Source organism: Suillus clintonianus (assembly GCF_016758775.1).
Source record: "Suillus clintonianus strain FC179 chromosome Unknown DEU56scaffold_13, whole genome shotgun sequence".
Taxonomy (NCBI): domain Eukaryota; kingdom Fungi; phylum Basidiomycota; class Agaricomycetes; order Boletales; family Suillaceae; genus Suillus; species Suillus clintonianus.
This window is the reverse complement of record NW_024539237.1, coordinates 482,604-499,955: the sequence shown is the minus strand read 5'-3', so window position 1 is coordinate 499,955 and position 17,352 is coordinate 482,604. Positions and strand designations below refer to the sequence as shown.

General features: G+C 48.1%; 4 protein-coding genes across 4 annotated transcripts; 2 read left to right on the top strand and 2 right to left on the bottom strand.

Moving 5' to 3' along the window:
* Positions 1-22: 22 nt before the first annotated feature.
* DEU56DRAFT_784143 (ribosomal protein L3-domain-containing protein) lies at positions 23-1,775 on the bottom strand. The gene is made up of 7 exons (XM_041352197.1): positions 1,707-1,775; positions 1,634-1,643; positions 1,484-1,570; positions 1,334-1,427; positions 669-1,283; positions 327-616; positions 23-274 (listed from the first exon to the last, which is right to left on the bottom strand). The coding sequence occupies exons 1-7, from the start codon at positions 1,709-1,711 to the stop codon at positions 209-211; spliced, it is 1,167 nt and encodes a 388-aa protein (XP_041212066.1). The 5' UTR covers positions 1,712-1,775; the 3' UTR covers positions 23-208.
* Positions 1,776-5,088: 3,313 nt separating this feature from the next.
* Positions 5,089-7,298, bottom strand: DEU56DRAFT_978330 (uncharacterized protein). The gene is made up of 13 exons (XM_041359690.1): positions 6,879-7,298; positions 6,782-6,814; positions 6,709-6,728; positions 6,644-6,658; positions 6,550-6,588; positions 6,463-6,491; positions 6,391-6,404; positions 6,306-6,337; positions 6,064-6,193; positions 5,895-6,029; positions 5,615-5,843; positions 5,507-5,558; positions 5,089-5,451 (listed from the first exon to the last, which is right to left on the bottom strand). Exons 1-13 carry the CDS (start codon positions 6,946-6,948, stop codon positions 5,242-5,244), a joined length of 1,008 nt encoding a protein of 335 aa, XP_041212065.1. The 5' UTR covers positions 6,949-7,298; the 3' UTR covers positions 5,089-5,241.
* Positions 7,299-9,702: 2,404 nt separating this feature from the next.
* DEU56DRAFT_784121 (uncharacterized protein) lies at positions 9,703-11,914 on the top strand. The gene is made up of 16 exons (XM_041352196.1): positions 9,703-9,772; positions 9,823-10,028; positions 10,083-10,121; positions 10,178-10,188; positions 10,238-10,305; positions 10,357-10,411; positions 10,465-10,532; positions 10,589-10,632; positions 10,682-10,707; positions 10,755-10,826; positions 10,880-10,895; positions 10,950-11,178; positions 11,237-11,294; positions 11,351-11,484; positions 11,530-11,589; positions 11,646-11,914. The coding sequence occupies exons 2-16, from the start codon at positions 10,009-10,011 to the stop codon at positions 11,685-11,687; spliced, it is 942 nt and encodes a 313-aa protein (XP_041212064.1). The 5' UTR covers positions 9,703-9,772; positions 9,823-10,008; the 3' UTR covers positions 11,688-11,914.
* Positions 11,915-12,122: 208 nt separating this feature from the next.
* DEU56DRAFT_784118 (MRC1-like domain-containing protein) lies at positions 12,123-17,001 on the top strand. The gene is made up of 12 exons (XM_041352195.1): positions 12,123-13,040; positions 13,094-13,221; positions 13,273-13,286; positions 13,308-13,396; positions 13,418-14,853; positions 14,876-15,020; positions 15,079-15,296; positions 15,354-15,890; positions 15,940-16,142; positions 16,198-16,385; positions 16,436-16,588; positions 16,642-17,001. Exons 1-12 carry the CDS (start codon positions 12,180-12,182, stop codon positions 16,918-16,920), a joined length of 4,251 nt encoding a protein of 1,416 aa, XP_041212063.1. The 5' UTR covers positions 12,123-12,179; the 3' UTR covers positions 16,921-17,001.
* Positions 17,002-17,352: the final 351 nt, after the last annotated feature.

Here is a 17,352-nt window from a genome sequence, read left to right as displayed (position 1 = left end):
AAAATTTTCGGGTCTTGACTTTGGGCGCTAAAAACAAGGTGCTCCTGCAATACTTTGGACATACTCCATGTATTAAACAGACAAATTCAATGCACTCCAGAACATCATGCATGCAGACACATTGATTTGGCGGTACTAGAGCATAGCATGGATAGTCGTGAAAAGATGTAAAAAAACATAATGCCTAAGTAGTACGTCAAAAATGCAATCAATCCCTGGCCTTGAGCGTTCCCAGGAACGCGGCCTTTTCCTCGAAGGTTTGGAACGAGCCATGCTGAATTCAAGACGTGAGATGATTCCTTCAAAAAACAGCTCATTGTACTTACGCCGAACTTTGATGAGGTATCGATGAACTTGAGCTGCACCTTCTCGAGGTCCCGACGCGAGGTGTGGACCATGAGCGACTTACGGAGCGTGATGACACGCTTCTTGGTACCAGGGATCGAGCCCTTGAGCATCAAGAAATCGTTCTTCACAATACCGTAATGGGGGAAGCCACCCATAGGCGTGATGGTCTTGCTTGTGATGTCAGACTCAGTAGAAGCATTTGCCTTATCTTCGCCAGAGCCGATACGGTAAATCTTCTTATTGAGCTCCGTACGGTGATGGTAGCCGTCTGCATGATTGTTTGATACCGCAATACCACAAAATAAAGCAACGTGACTTACTTTGACCAGCACGTGCGACGGAGAACATGACTTTCGAAGGATGCCATGCACCAATACAAGCGACCTTGCGAAGACCTTTGTGAGTCTTGCGAGGAAGCTTCTTGGTACCCCAACGGTGGGTAACACCCTCGAAACCGTGACCCTTCGTGACAGCAATAACATCGATCACCTCATCCTGCTCGAAAAGACTAGTAACCTCCACAGGCTTCTCAAACAGGCCTTGCGAGAACTCGACCTTGTCTGCGATGGAGCCACCGTTAACCTGGATCTCCATGAGGTGTGCCTTCTTCTGGCTGAGACCGGTCTTGCGAATCTGGGTGTGGGCAAGGACACGGACAACGGTACAGTATTTGCGGATGCGCTCGAGCTCACGAGCGGTGGACTTGCCGCCGTCCTCAGCGTGCTTCTTAGCGTAGCGGGTGAAAGCCTTCTTCTTCGAGCGGTACCAGTTCTTGTAGAAGCGACGCTTGATCTCGTCTGAAAGATGGGATGCCCAGACAGTGGTGAGAGTGCGGAGGCCACGGGGAGTCTCGACGTAGCCAACGACACCAACAACGATCATAGGAGGAGTCTCTATGATTGTTACTGCCTCCACAACCTCGCGTTTGTGCATCTCTGCGGTCTCTTCAGATCCACAATCTCTGGTAATTAGGTAGAATACGCACTGGAACCAGGACGGTCGAGGTCACGGACAACATGGGTCATACCAGCCTTGTAACCCAACATGGCGGTCAGATGAACGGGCTTCTTGGGGTCATCCTAAAGTAGATGCGCTGTTAGACCAGTCCTAGACGAATATGCTTCAACTCGCGCACCCTGGGGAAGGACTTGACCTTGCCGCGGTGGCGTGCGGCACGTTTACGGGGGAGGAAACCGAGTGACCCATGGCGGGGGGCTTCGTACTGAACAGATCACAAAGTATGAGTGTCTCGAGCCTGCCCAGGTGTCTATGACAGAAAACCAACCTTACGGTGACTATGGGAGCCAAAATCTAGTCAGCTCGATCTTTTTTGATGGTTGTTTTCGCAGCATGCTCACCTCATTTTGAAGGATCTTGAGGACGGTGTCGGATGCGAGCTTGGCGTTGCGCACAGTATGGCACAAGTTTGCTGGAAGTTGCCGGATCTGTGGCTGATGAACTGTATAGTTACCAACTTTAGTTACGGGTCGTCTCCCAGTTTGGAAAGCCCCCTATGGTTTCTAGCATGGGAGGCTGCTTTGAACCTACTTACCTCTGCTCACCTAGAACCATTAGGAGGAAGATATTCGCTCCTTCGTAATTGGTGCATCGCGATACACTGACGCTGATATGACAGGCATACATGTGGTACCATTAAGCTACTAGCGATGCCTGACTCTTAGACTGATCCACCAGTATAACGAGCTCAAGACCCCAAATTACGAAATCCAAAGTCTTCACAAATTCAGAGCTGTTACAGGTGTCCCTCAGGCTGCTGCGCGATATTCGCAGCACATTAATCCCAGTATGGTACTGTGGCAGCGCAAACGAGAGATACACAAACATTTTTCGGAATTGCCACGACAAACGAAATTTACATTTATGCACAGGGTATATCTGGGTATGTGATAGGTGTTAAACATCTCGTACTGTATATATATCACTGCCAGTTGACATTTCTATGTGTTCCTGGAAAGCAATTGGATGTATGCCAGCTGTTCCTGCCTCATAGGTGGCCATGAACTGGGCATGATATTGTCGAACGCTAAGGATGAGTCGTGGTCCTACCACAAACATCTGCAAAAGCGTAACAAATTCAAGAATACCACGATAGCTCTGAGCTCCCACGGAAGATGAGTCCTGTAGCGATGATGATGAGCGCTCAAATGTAGATGTCAGCCATAGATTGCCATACCATGATATTTGGAGACATCAAGCCAAGGTTGAAGCAAGAAGCAGCAGCAAAGCTAGCACGTAAGGAAAATCAGCAAGAAAAGATGACCTCATACAAAAACGCTCACAATGCAAAGTAGAGGACGTGACTTTTCAGTAAGACACTGAAACAATCACCGATTGCGGTCCGTCCTGTCGCTGGTCGCAGTTCACGGACATGTTTTACAACAATCCAAAGTGCAAGACACAGCGAGAGGACCTCCCATACAGTAGCGAGTGTGTATGTCTCTAACAACCGAAGTTGTTGGGTGTTATCGACTTGGTAAACGCACTGTGTGTCGTAGAGGAACACATCTGGTATTCGTTACATGAGCCTGATGCGCTTAAGATCTCATTAACTTACTCGGTGAAACAAAGCTGCTTCCTACTGCAGCGATTACCCCACAGGCAAGCGAGATAGAGACGAAGGTCACGACGAGAAAGATCAGCATCTTTCTGGATCCCTGATACATTGCATGTAACCGAGATATCATGATGACTTGTATGACATATCAGCCAAAACTAAGATACCGTAGCTGGGCAACTCACCATTCAGCATGGGGTTTATGACAAAAATCGCCCACGAGAGTGCGAGGTTCATAACATTGCCTGAAAAAAAGATGATTAACCTCGCATAACTGAATATCTCGAGAAACGAAACTCACAACTACTTCGGTCAGCATGTTGAACAGACAAGCTAGTTGAAAATCCCACTCACCCCTACATACGTATAAGTGTGATTAGTTGGTAGGTGTCGCTGCGCAATACTTACCATGTCTGTTGTGAAGACTCCCGGGAGATTTACTGCGTGCCACCAGTCAGAAGAAAAGAATGAGTCGGTGCATTACGAGACATACACAATATGTTGCTGCTGAACATGATAGATAGCTTATTAGCTCAGCGCCCACTTGTAAGCTTTGCGAACTCACACAGAGTATAGTATTCCAGCGTAGCGCACCTATAATGTTTGAGATCAGCACGAGTTGGCCACTGCGCTTAGAACAGAAGTTACGTACGGTGATATATAGAGCAGTCATGAGGGAACGGCGCCGCCTCTGACCCAAATTACTGACTGTATCATAGGCTCGATGGGGCTGCTCACCCAGATCAATTCATACTACAAAACCATTTTAATGATGAGAAGGCTGGACGGCAATGGAATCAACGTACCTCTTGACCGAATGTCAGCACTGGAGAATATCATAATGTCATCAATAATTCGCTCCATGAGAAATCTTACTCACCCCAGTCGTACACCACAGCAGATGATGACGCGACTGTGAAAACCCAGTCAATGATAAGAGTGAGAAACACCAACGTTGTTCTCCACGAACCTACAAAACATTTGAAAACACGATACATGTCGGGTGACCACGAACTGGGATTAGTTGGAATCAGGGGCATATTGCAAGTTGTGGGTGGGTGTACAATGCGCCAGACCATCCAACGAGAAAACTATATAAGTACGCGGTGAGGTCCAGGCCGTAATAAATTGCTTTAAGCTTGATTTTTAAATTGTGGACCATTGCCGCAATAACCGAGCAGTAATTCGATCCCGCGGCCAACTTGCGGCGACACTCATCATCCAGGGTCCGAATTCGACGTCTAGGAGTGTAAAGCTTTCGCGCGGCCCATCGGTCTGAAATCGATGTTCAACTGAATGGCGGGATTTTTTACATAGAGACAAAGTTGTGCCAATCCCTGATTCTAAGCATTCGATGCTGCAAACCAAGTCAGGGTTATTTAACCTCAGGTGCCGATGGTGTGCAAGTGACAAGTGTGCCGTCAGTATGAACCTTACTTATTACATAGTAAACGGTTTATCCGTGTTGACTCATCTATAGAAGGTACCGAGGGCTTGCATGACTCAGCTTCTCTTAGCTAACGTTCTCCAGCAGCAAAGGGTACCAGACTTCGGAACAGAACGCCCTATAGCTAACGCTGGCAGTTATCTCACCAACCACGTCTCCTCAAGGGACCCATCCGCTTCATTTTCTACACGGTCCGTCGAGCTTGCAACCCCGTATCACCTACCACAGAGACTTCCATACCCATCGTCGCGAAGGTCTCCACACAAGGATTGAGTTTGATTAAACGGTGGGTTGGTGAACCTGATTGGAGTTCATTAACACTCTTCATCACCCTTCAAGGGGATCAATCGGCCTCCTGTTTATTCCATAACATCGGCCATAATGCAGGGGCTCATGCATAATTGTATGTAAACATATAATGTCCAAGAGAAGGGTCTTGTGTCATACTACTCGTTAACGTCACTTGACTATATCATGTCTCACTGGTCTGAGTCCTATGAACCGTTGCCACTTGGTCCTTGAACCCTCGAATCAGAAGATGAACTTCCTAAATGTATTGTACTACTCTACATAGGAACCTTCGTGATAGCACTATGCGTGTCCTCGCGATAAATTTGTACCCTGACTAGCGCACCTGTGACACTATTAAGTCTTCAGGCCACTTGCAGTGTGGTTCCTATCAATACAACGAGCATCGGAAGACTCAGAGTTCGGGGCTGTAGTATCACCCTGCAGTCCTTGTACCAGTACGGCAACGCAAGCGAGAAAATTACGGGGCCCCACCCCGGAAAGACTATGACACAAATTACATTTTAAGTACAGGGTACGTATCTGATAGGGATTGATCGTTTGAAGATATCTCGTGCGCGCGCTACACATCATCGCTGCCAGTTGACATTTCAATCTGTTCCTGGAAAGCAATTGTAGGTATTTGATACGTTCCATCCTCACAGCCGGCCACGAGCTTGGCGTGATATTCTCGAACGCTCAGGATGAGTCGGGGTCCTACCACGAACATCTGCATAAGCGTAACAAGTTCAAGAATACCGCGATAGGTCTGAGCTCCCACAGAAGACGAGTGCTGTAGCGATGAGGATGAGTGCTCGAATGCAGATGTCAGCCATAGATTGCCATACCATTATTTTGGGAGACATTAAGCCAAGGTTGAAGCAAGAAGCGGCAGTATAGCTAGCACGGAGGGAAAATCAGCAAGAAAGATGACCGCATTCAAATCATGCGCTCACAATGCAAAGTAGAGAACGTGACTTTTCACTAAGACCGTGAAACAATCACCGATGACGGCCGGTCCTCTCCATTGTGGTCGCAATTCACGGATGTGTTTTACAACAATCCAAAGTGCAAGAAACAGCGTGAGGGCCTCCCATGCAGTAGCGATTGTATACGTCTCTATCATCCGAAGTTCTTGGCTGCTATCGGTTGGGAAAACGCACTGTGTGCCGTAGAGGAATGCCTCTGGTATTCGTTGCATGAGCCTGATGCGCTTAGAGTTTTTCATTAACTTACTCGTGTGAAGAAAGCGGGTTCCAACTGCGGCAATCACTCCGCATATAATCAAGACAACGGCGTAGGTCACAGAGAGAAAGATCAGCATCTTCCTGGATTGCTGATACATGGCATGTAACCGAAATATCAAGACGACTTGCATCACGCGTCAGTCGATCTGATGAAATACTGTAGCTGAGCAACTCGCCATTCAGATTAGAGTTTATGACCATAATCGCCCACCCAAGTGCGAGGTTCACACCATTACCTGGCAAAGCCCAGTTAATGACGAGCCTCACAAAACTGAATGCTTCGAGATACTCACAACTGTTTCAGTCAGCATATTGAACGGACAAGCTGGTCGAAAATCCCACTCACCCCTACATACGTAGAAGTGTGATCAGTTGGTAGGTGTGGCTACAGAATACTTACCATGTCTGTCGTCAAGAATCCCGGGAGATTTACTGCGTGCCACCAGTCAGAAGAAAATAACGAGCCGGTGCATTACGAGACATACACAACACGTTGCTGCTGAATGTGAGAGATGACATATCAGCTCAGGGCCCACTTGTCAGCTTTGCGAACTCACACAGAGTATAGTATTCCGACGTAGCGCACCTAAAATGTTTGAGATCAGCACGAGTTGGCCACTGCGCTTATAACAGAAGTTACGTACGAAGATATATAGAGCAGTCATGAGGGACCGGCGCTGCCTCTGACCCCAAATTAATAAATACATGACGCTGTCCTTCTGATATGGGCCTGCTTACCCAGATTAGTTCGTACTACAAAATAATTCTAGTGAGATGGCTGGTCGGAAATGGGATCAACGTACCTCTTGACCGAATGTCAGTACTGGAGAATACCATAAGGTCATCAACTTTCGCTCCATGAGAGATGTTGCTCACCCCAGTCGTACACCACAGCAGACGCTGATGCGACTGCGAAACTCCAGTCAACAATAGAGCTAAAAAAAAAAAAACACCAAAGATGTTCCCCACGAACCTACGAAATAGTTGAAAACATGATTCATGTCGAGTGACCACGAACTGGGGTCACTTGGAATCAGGGGCATGTTGATCGTCCGAGTCTGAGAGTGGCGAACTCGGTGGGTGTACAACACGTTTGATTTACAGTTGAGATATGCGGCGACAGAGTGCCCGTGTTTTGAGTTACCTTAAACCTTTTTTAAAATCGTTGACCGCAGCAAGCAAAGGAAGAATGAATATTGTTCTTGCGGCGACACCTGGCAGGCTCGTACAAATTTAAGTGGTGTTCGCGCGACCCATCGGTAGAATGTCCAAATTAGTCGTTATAGCACCGTACGTACGACTCTGGGCCACAGCCTGTTCAACGGAATTCTGGCGGGGTCAAAACATGCTTGAGGCATCTCCGCGTAGATTCAGACAACAAGGCATAACCGTTGCAAGGGTGGAAGAAATCAAATTTCTGAATCTAAAGAGCTTATGTAATTACTAAGCAACTACTTAACGAACCACGTGACTCAGCCCTGACTATAATCAAACGTGGTCCAGGGCCTCCCATGCGGCGAGTGCGACGTCGTGGGCACAATTGCAAACCTTGCTTGCCTGAATTTACTTAATGGATCATATTTCACGCGTGGGGTAGAGAGAGGTGAGAACCTTGTAGTACTTTTTTGTGACGGGCCACTCGCGGTGACCACTGCACTTAATTATGTTAAGGGACCAGTTACAGTATGGTCCGCCCAAGGCGTCTGGACCCGCCAATTAGAAAGTCGCTTTCGATGGCGCGCGTGCGCCAGACCCTCGTTGGTAAGTTTGTGATTAACGGCATTCTTCCAGGTTCAACCACCTATGGCATTTATGTTGAAGGTTTCAGTCAGGAATCAGGATGGCATCACGTAGATCAGCCGTATCTATGTATGTATCCCTTGCCATCTAGCTGGCTCTTGCGCTCCAGCGCACCCCAAAGCGGTGAGTTTCGACATTGCTTTCGTGAGCTATGTCATGTTTCATGATCTTTGACCACAGATCCCTGGTTCACGCGGTGTCACTGCAGGTGTGGTAATTATAAGCTAGGGACTCGTGATTTGGAGTCTGGAATGACTTGTTTCATTCCAGCTACGGTTATTACTGCTGTAGCGGGAATACTAACATATTATAGAAGACATCGGGTGGAATGATACGCCGCAGCCTGGCTGAAGCCTTGGCTATTTTTTTGGGGGGACTCATATACTTCGGCACCTAGTTTGCGCCACCAATTGTATACTGATCTGTGCAGTAGTGTATTTCTGCTGAGAATTTTGTCCAAGGATCAAGATCTGCCCCTGAACCCGAAGAGGGTACCTTCGGGTCTGGGGAAAATTTGCAACCCTAATTTGCAATTGCAATCGTCTACTAGATCGATGGATCATGGGATCACATCATCGTCACTCATCATGGCATTTGGCTCGCCTTCTGTAAAATTTTGATACATGCATAGCTATCAGTTATGGCATCTCGTACGTACGCTCTCATAATATCTGAGGAAGAATTTTCCTCTGATGCAGTTCAATCGTGTCATCATGATCATGCGTATTACGCAAGTATTCTGTTCAATGGAGCCTGCAAGTATCCTTTTGGGGTCTGCCTGCTGGTCTCTACTCTGAGCTTCAGTTAGTCCAGTATCTTCCTACATCAGCAAAATAAAAAATGACGACGGTTGTATATACCTGCGGCAGTGAAGATCAGATACGGAGATGGTGGTGACATGCGTCTGAGATGTACATCAGCCCTGAGCAATTGCTGAAGAATCGCTCGCTCGTGCCAGCTTCGTCGTCGCAGCGTATTATCAGAACCACATCCGCGACATGCTGTGGGCACACACTTGTACTGCTGAGTGTATCAGTATTTCAATACTGTCGTATGTAGCACTTACAGTCTGCGCGCCGCGATTGTGAAAATTGCCAGGACCTTCTTTCAACACTAACCATGCTGATCACGCCACTGTACAAGCTTCTGCTTGAGCTCACGCTGGTGAGACACGGTATTTGTGTGAAAAGGGTCGCAACGCCTTACGCAGCATTGTAAAGCTTATTACACGAGTACAGATGTCGATTGCTGAGTTCCCGAAGGTTTGAACCTATCTCCATGGACTGGCAGCAGAGTTTATAACTCCGGATGCACAACACAGAGGAGCGTGTGTTGTATGCGCGCACAATGCGATCGTGGCATGCCTCCGAGGTCGCGAGTGTGAGGAAGTCTAAGACCCTTGGACAACGAGGAAGCAATTGTATATCTTTATTTTAGTAGCAGCTTGATGGAGATGAAGAACTGTTAGAGATGTAAAGCCGGACACTGTGCCTAATTGCATTGACCGAAAGAAGGGGTCAGACCATTGGATTTATTTTCGGTAGTTGCCGGAACCCAAAAAAGTGCGAACCAATTGTAATTTTGTTAATTAATTGTTGTTTCAGGATCCGTACCTAGTATAATGATCTCGCTATTCGCCAGAAATCTTGGGTTGAGCAAGGTAAGCGCTAAGCAATTGTGCTTCGTTCTCATTGCGTGCTCAGAATTCAAACAGGTCTGCCTCCAACTAAATACCTATGTGCACCCCGGTCAATATTTAATATTCAATGCCAATTGATGTGCACCAACCTAGCTGAGCTACGTGCACCCCGGTCATTACTTTAATGCTTATCACCCCGGCCAATGTTCAATGCCTATCATCCCGGTCAAACTGATCTCCGATGGGCCTGATGGGCCCCGCAATATCAATGTGTCCTCCCATCGTGCACTCTGTTTCAGTCACTTAACTTAAGGGTACAAGACCTTGTGATCACTCAAAGTGAGTTGGTACAGCCTGAGTTCCCTCCTCCCAAGTCCACGGCGTCCGCGCCGATCATCATGCGGACACAAAGAAGTATCGTAACTTGGGTTAGTTAGTGCAACTGTCATGAAAAACCCACTGAATTCATTACGGACAGCCAAGTGATCCACTTGCCAGATTGATAATCCGTACTCAGCGGCGAATTAGTCTAGGTCACTAGTTGCCATTGAGAACGGATGTTGACATCGGATGAAGGGCTTGTGTTAATGATCCGACCTTCGCTTTACCTTGTTAAAACTCGCGTCCACATCCTCATTCATTCACACTAATACTTACCTCCCCCATGGGTACTGTAGATGATACGTGCGTATGCTTCACATCTCCGTTCGTATACATTACTTAGCAGAACTTGCGCAGGTTTGGAGCGTTCTTGATTGGGGTTGTAGTCTCCGCCACGTAAGTACTCTTTTTTGAATCAACTATGACCGCAAATTGGAACTTGTATGTTGCAGGCTTTACGGAGGTTTGTTTTCATGCTGTTCCTTTTGCGCTGGGAGCTCACGATCACACAGTCACTTGTGTGCAGACATGGTACTACTTTCGCCGGTATTTTGCAGATCCGTGGTACAACAAGCTTTTAGTAGGTTCACGAAGTGTCGATATGTGCCACTTCTCTAATGTTATCATCTAGGTTGGTGCTATATTCATATCAGACTCGATCAATCAAGCTTTGATTACACACACTGGTGAGCGCCGGATACAAGCCGTGTTTGTTTGGGAACTGAATATCAGACGGTAGTGTATACGTACCTTATCACTGACTTTGCCAACATTGGTGCCCTGCAAAAACTTGTGTGGAGTCTGTCTGTGGGTTGCATGTGATGAGCGCAAAGTTTTCGTCTGAACGTTCATCTGCATCACAGGTTGAAGTGTTGTTCAATGGCTTCACGGGGTTTATGGTTCAAAGGTTGGTGTGGTCTTCTGAATACAAAAATCTTTAATGATCATCCTTCCAGCTTCCTTACCGTGCGCGTCTACAGACGTACGTGTGATCTCCTGCCAGTGAACGGTTTGCTTACTTTCAACCAGTAAGCGACAAGAACATAATTGCAACCGCATCAGCGATGTCCCTTGTCATTGCTGAAATTATCATTGTTATCAGTGAGTATGCGTTTTGCTGCTCGTAAATCTGTCTACTCATGTGACATCAAAAGTATATGTTGCAAAAGCGTAAGTCGTGTCAGAAATCATCAAGTAGTCTGGCTGATGTACCACCCTCTTCAGTGTCAAGTTGACAACCTTCAGTCAAGTTCCCGAGCTCAAGACATTGTCCATGTGTGTGAACGCTGTAGCAGCTGCCGGGGATATCCTTATCGCGGCCTTCCTCTGCATATTCCTCCAACAGTCTCGCACTGGTTTCTCGAGGTCCGACAACTTGATTAATACACTGATGTTGTACAGTATCAACACCGGTCTGCTCACCAGCATTTGCGCGGCCATGTCCCTCATTTCTGTGTGTAAAAAATCACAGATGGTTTTGTCATAACGTTTCTGACCCGGACGTGGCGCAGATTATAGCGTGGCCGGATACCTTCATTTATGTCGCATTCTATTTCGTCGTGGGCCGTCGTAAGTACACTACATCCAAATTATGCTGTTCACGAGGTCAACAAGATCACTTTTAGTGTACTGCAATTCCCTGCTGGCAACCCTCAACGCACGCAAAGGCATCCGTCGCGATTCTTATAACGAACATTTGTCGCTCTCGCTACAGGGGGCTCGGAAACCTACCAATAGTCCTATCGGCTCCTCGCAAAGGGTGAGTTCCGCGAACTTGCACAGTGCTTTGCTCATGTGCAATCAGGAGACGCCAAACGATCTTTCAGTCAAGATCGATACCGCGCAAGAATACATCGATGACGAGGTCAGTTATGCTCCTTACCAGCGCTGTGATCTAGTGCTGATTCGGATGTACGCTAGTTTCTATCTCCGACGGATTTTAAAAGTACTCAGTCAGTTTGATTGCTTCGGATATGGGTGTCCCGAGGTAGAGGAGAATCACAGAATGTACCCATCTTACTCCTAAAAGAATAGCTAGCCTGCTGCGCCTTTGACAGTTCAAGTTGCATTTTCTACATAGACTTAGTATATCTTTTTAGTCCAATTCACCCAAACCAACTCAACGTTTCCGGCAGTCACGATGTAGCTACACATATAATGCTTCTCACAGAATAGATTTGATTCCAACATGTTCGGCCCGTGGACGGGGAGGAACGAGACATGGAGAAGAAAAACTCACATGAAGTCCAGTGCTGCAGTTGGCGCTTGTTCAGGGTTGTTTTGGCACATGAGGAACGCGACTTGGACGCGTTCGTTGATCAATTACCAAAAACGCGCTTTGTCACAGAGTGACAGGTCACGCATGCCACGGTGTTGAAGCCGTTCTCAAGATTACAGCAACAAACAGCCTTGAGCCGGCATCAGCCAACACGCTCGTTGACTGAAGACGCTAACATGTCCGCCATGGACGTAGACCAAATTTCTCCAAAGTCATCTCCCGCCAAGGTCATAAAACGCGCCCCAGTCACGTACGGAAAGCGTAGGGACCCCCAGCTTGAAATACGCGACTCTTCTGTAACCCTCGCCGACCACGACTCTCCTCGTGTGGAGTCGGAGCCCTTAGATAAGAAAGGCGAGGACTCGGCGCTTGATATGTTGCAGGGCTCACAGTCCTCCTCAACTACCTATGCAAATGATGACGCTATGCACGATGCCAGTCCTAAACATCAGTTTGGCTGGAGAGCACAATTGAAAGCGCTAGATGAAGCCTTCGACAAAGACCAGGAACCACTTGTACAGCCTCGAGTTACTGAGCGGTCGTCATCGACGCCACCCTTTCAACCTCATTCCTTTGAGGAGAATCAAATCACACATATGGATGCCACGCCTCTTTCTCCAGTACCACAAAATTCCAATGGGCTATCCGATGGCACACTGCTACCCCCTACAAGCGATCCAGCTGCCTCCTTAATTGACGAGTCTCTTGAAGATTCACCCATAATTTCTCGCAAGGCCAGACGCCCGAGGAATCGTGTCGACTGTGATTCTGAGCGCGAAGATTCCGAAAATTCTTCCTTGGTATCGCCTGTTCACCATCCAATCAATACTCCTCTGCTGCGATCTCCTCCCACACCTTCGACATCAGAGTTCGAGATGCCTTCAACGAGGCCCAAGGCTAACAAAGGCAAGGGGAAGGCCCCTGCTCGGGATGTCCCTCCGCTTCGTTTTGAGAGTGAATCCACTTCTACAAGTGCCACTTCAAAGAAGGGTAGCAAAGCCAGGCGGAAGGACGAATCCACGCGCCTAAAGACCAAGGTAGTTTGGCCTTTTGTCGCGCCCATCCCATTTTTCACTCATACGACGGATAGGCTCCGACTAAAAAAGACCTGCGTGAAACTGTTTTGGAGAGCTCGCGTATCACTGCGAGAAAGAATGTCGAGGTGGCGCGTACTCAGAAATCGAAGCATACCAAGGCTCGGCTTTTTGAGACGATCAAGTGGGTAATACCAGGTTTTTCTCCAAAATAATGCTGCTGACTTTGACCAAGGGATAAAGCCTTGCGTAACGAGGAACCTCCCTCAGATCCAATATCCAATTTTTCCTCGCCTTCCAAAGTCACACTAGGCGGATCTTCTTTCGGCGCACCTTCACGTTTGCTTGGATCCTCTGCTGTTGTGCATCCCCGTGCACAGGCTCCGCCCAAAAATCCTCCGCGGCGTGCAACTTCCCCGCCGCAGTCAATGGCATCCGACAACAGCGGCGACGAGATGCCGAATCTCACAGACCTATTGAGGCATGAGCAAGCCAAACGCAAAGAAGCTAATGACAAACGTGCTCTCGCGGAGTTGAAGCAGCGAGCCCTCCAAGACGCAGCTAGGCGGTCATCTAGGACCGGAGATAGCGATGATGATCTAGAGATTGTGGATAACAATATGCATGTGACAGCCCAAGAAGAGGCAGTGAAACGCAAAGCGGACAAGTTGCAACATATTACTCCTTCGAAGGGCAAGGCGAGACAGCTTGCGTTGAGTCGGAAATCTCTACCAGGACCGTCCGGCTCCCGTGCGAAGCCTTTTGCACAAGCCAACATGTCCGAATACCTCAGGGAATCCGCGATGTCATCATTCGACCGGAAGGCGAAGGGCAAGGACACTAAGGCCCTGCTCACCACACAACAATTAAACAGAGCGCTCATGCAACAAGCTGAGACTAGCAAGCTTGCGACTATCCAGCAGCGAGAAGAGGACTGGAAACAAAGAGGAGGCAGGGTACTAGAAGAGCCTGTAGAAGTTGGGGAGAACACGTCATTCAAAGACAGGCTTGCTGCATATGTGCAGAAGGGGCTTGAGGTAGCAGAGCACGACGACTCTACTGTTGGCGACATGGAGGTGGACGACACGGACGGGGACGACGCGGATTATGCTCCCGAGGAACGGGGCTCAGCCAGTCCAGAGCCCGCGGAAAGTGATGGCGAGGGCGGCAGCGATCAGGAGAACCAAGCTACGGGCGTCGATGTCAATGATGGTGCAAGCCAACATACGGACGTTGAAGATGAGGAGGTCCAAGTGCACAGACGCGGTATTCGTCGTCCCCTAATGGTGGCTTCCGATGACGAGGATGATGCTCCCAGAATTCTCGTGCCAGACTCCTCGATGCTGGACTTGGCTTCCAACGGTATAGTGATACGCAACTCGGAATCGGACCAAACGGAGGACGAGAATGACAAAGAGAACAGCAAAACGTTGATGTACGACAGGAGCGAGGACAAAGAGAACAAGGCTGTTGTTCGACACTCCCATTCAGTTGCGAGACCTCCCTTAGGTAGTAGACCGGGTTCGCTTCTTGACATCGAGGATGTTGTTCTCAGGAGATCTCCGTCTTCAACATCGTTGGGAGGTTTCGATGGTGTCCCCAATTCTCCTGAGCAAAATTCACGTTCGCCGTTGAAGGAGATTGCTCAAGATGACTCGTTCGCGGGATCCCCAACTTCAAAGTCCCCATTTACCACCAGACTTCTCCAATCTACGTCAAAGCATCTGACATCCCCACCGGAAGCATCACACTCCCTAATGACCCTCGACTCACCTCCGACGCAGCGTTGCGTGCAGCTTGGTCGTGCGGGATCATCGTTTTCCGACTTTGAGAACGAGGAAAAACATGGTTAAGGGTTTCGAACCCCGCACACTACTACCTTCCTTTTCTGAAACCCTTAGCAAGAGTAGTCCTGCATCCTTCGTACCCCTGGATCCTCTCGCAAATGGAGGAGGTTTTTCGCAACTGTTCTTAGATGACAAGGTTTGCAATCTCATTTGTTGCAGTTCAGTTCATTGAATGACGTGTTGGGTTATTTTAGGATGAGGGACCCAGCTTCAGAGAGACTGATCTTGTGGGTGACTGCAATGAGCCCACTTTGTCACTTGATATTGGACTGGAGCCTGCACTGGAAGTCAGCAGTGCCCTTCGCAGGAAGGCTGACGACATTTTTGAAAAGGAGCAAGAGTATGTAATAGAGATCGCAAACAAGCAACGGAAGCAGGCTGATGACCCTGGGATGTACATCCGCGACAACGGGTGAGTACATCGAAGTGACATCTAATTCATTCCTGGAAATTTTATTCATTTTTCCAGGTTCTTGACTCAGACATCGGGGCCTGATGCTGAACAATATCGCGTCAAGTCTTTCCAGAGTTCACAACTTCTGGCATCTCAAACATTGCTGGGTGATCTCATTCCGTCGTCTTGTGAGCGTGCTCCACTCCGAACGTTGTCCTTCATGGCTACGCAAGAGTCCTCGGATATACAGCCTCTTCGCCGACTAAGGCGGCGCAGTACTTCGCCATTGGACGGGAAAGCACCTGTACAAGACGACGCCTCCCTTCTGCCCCCTCTACTTATTTCTCAGCTGCCAAAGAGAAACGCGTTTGATGTCTTGGGAGGGAACCCAAAATCCAATGCACCTAAACGAAAGCTGGAGAAATCTGAATTCGTCGCTGCGGAGGCCGAGGAATCAGATGAGGACGAACTGATTGGCTTCGGGCCTTTCAAGAAAGATGACGATGAGGAGGCAGAGGACGACGATGACGATAAAATTGTGGAAGGTCTTGTTGATGATGCGGCCATGGATGTTGACACAGAAGGGGCTGATTTAGTCCAGGAGAAGTTCAGGTGCGCATTATGGACAGATTATTGACACAGTCAGCTGAATTATCCATAGAGAGCATGAGGAGGAAGATGACCAGAAATTGGAGAAGCTTCACCAGGATGCCATTGATGGCAAATTCAGAATGAAGCGTCGCGACCGTGGGATCGGCTTCGACGAGGATAGCGACGATGACGAGGAGGACGAGAATAACAGGCGAATACGACGGGGTATGAACAAGAAGCGCAAGATTGATGGTGACACCCTCGAAGACCTAGGCAAGTAGTGCGATCGCTACAGCTCCATTTTGGAAGCCAACTTCTCTATCTATAGGTCGAAACCAAGAAACCAAGGCGTTCTATGACGCATATCAGCATGAGTTGATTGATGATGACCTTGAGTTTGTGCATTTGCAAGCAGATACGCGAATGGTTAGTGAAGATGAAGATGAGGAGACGAGGAAAGTAGTATTGATCGAAGATCTAAATGCCGAACTGAGGGAAGCGGCCAGGAGTAGAGAGGTGAGCTGCACTGTGCTTCTTCTACCTTTGTTATCGCTGATCTTCAGTAGACTTTTGAAACTCTAGATCCGGAGGACATATCATGGATCGACAGGGCGGACGATGAGAACGATGAGAATGTTGCTGTCAAAGTGATGACAGAGCGCTCCAGCAATGCGCCCGCAAAACGACCCACAGTGACTCACTCAGACTTTGGTTTGGAGGTCTGTTCTACGCTCAACGAGGTTTATTGTGATCTGATAGTCTCCCTTGATAGCGCCCAAACCGGATATTTGAGAATGACCAAGAGAAAACAAAATTGCGTTCGTGGGCGAGAGGTCAAGGTGGCGGAAACCAGGGGACTGGTCGGTCTGCTGTTGGTGCAGCCATTACAGGACACGCCAAGGCCAAAGTCAAGACGGGTGGTGGTTCCTTGAGAACAGCCCAGGCGGCCACTGGAAGCAATTCTATCTCGAGCGCACCTGTTCCCCGCAAGCTGGAGAAGGGGCGAAGTATGCTCTCCAGTGTGTCCGATAGGAGTAGTCGATTTGCATAGTGTCTGTTAGCCTATCTACCATCTACCTTATGTACTATCTCTGGCCCAGAGTGACAATATTTTTGACCCGTTTTTTATAACACAACAACTACACCACATTAAAATAAGGCAACAACATAAGCAAGTAGGATTCAGTACATACTGTTACTAAGCTTAAGGCTCTGCCAAAAATATAGAAAAATGTCACGTCTTGCATCTCGATGGTACAACGTTTGTGTCTCTCAACACCACTCAGCTATCATGTCAGAAAAAACTAGAGTGATATTAGAAGGCAATGGGATCCAAACCATTAGTAAGATTCCCGAATTTTTAGCGCATGTGTGGCTTCCCTCCGATGGATTGGCATGGAATTCAAGTGCACATCAAGTTCTGAGCAGTGTTTCGCTGCCGCAAGTACTTCTCGTCCATTTTTCGTGGAATAAAAAATGCACA

Excerpts from the sequence above, each read along its gene's own strand:
- DEU56DRAFT_784143 (XM_041352197.1), bottom strand. Across the intron at positions 1,428-1,483 it reads AGGTCAAGTCCTTCCCCAGG|GATGACCCCAAGAAGCCCGT; the intron begins GTGCGCGAGTTG and ends CATCTACTTTAG. Across the intron at positions 617-668 it reads CGTCGCACGTGCTGGTCAAA|ACGGCTACCATCACCGTACG; the intron begins GTAAGTCACGTT and ends ACAATCATGCAG.
- DEU56DRAFT_978330 (XM_041359690.1), bottom strand. The coding sequence starts at position 6,948 with ATGCCCCTGATTCCAAGTGACCCCAGTTCGTGGTCACTCGACATGAAT. Across the intron at positions 6,815-6,878 it reads TGTTTTCAACTATTTCGTAG|TCGCATCAGCGTCTGCTGTG; the intron begins GTTCGTGGGGAA and ends GGAGTTTCGCAG. Across the intron at positions 5,844-5,894 it reads AACCCGCTTTCTTCACACGA|AGGCATTCCTCTACGGCACA; the intron begins GTAAGTTAATGA and ends AACGAATACCAG.
- DEU56DRAFT_784121 (XM_041352196.1), top strand. The coding sequence starts at position 10,009 with ATGGGTACTGTAGATGATAC. Across the intron at positions 11,179-11,236 it reads CGGCCATGTCCCTCATTTCT|ATTATAGCGTGGCCGGATAC; the intron begins GTGTGTAAAAAA and ends GACGTGGCGCAG. Across the intron at positions 11,295-11,350 it reads CTATTTCGTCGTGGGCCGTC|TGTACTGCAATTCCCTGCTG; the intron begins GTAAGTACACTA and ends GATCACTTTTAG.
- DEU56DRAFT_784118 (XM_041352195.1), top strand. The coding sequence starts at position 12,180 with ATGTCCGCCATGGACGTAGACCAAATTTCTCCAAAGTCATCTCCCGCC. Across the intron at positions 13,041-13,093 it reads CCACGCGCCTAAAGACCAAG|GCTCCGACTAAAAAAGACCT; the intron begins GTAGTTTGGCCT and ends TACGACGGATAG. Across the intron at positions 16,143-16,197 it reads TGACACCCTCGAAGACCTAG|GTCGAAACCAAGAAACCAAG; the intron begins GCAAGTAGTGCG and ends CTCTATCTATAG.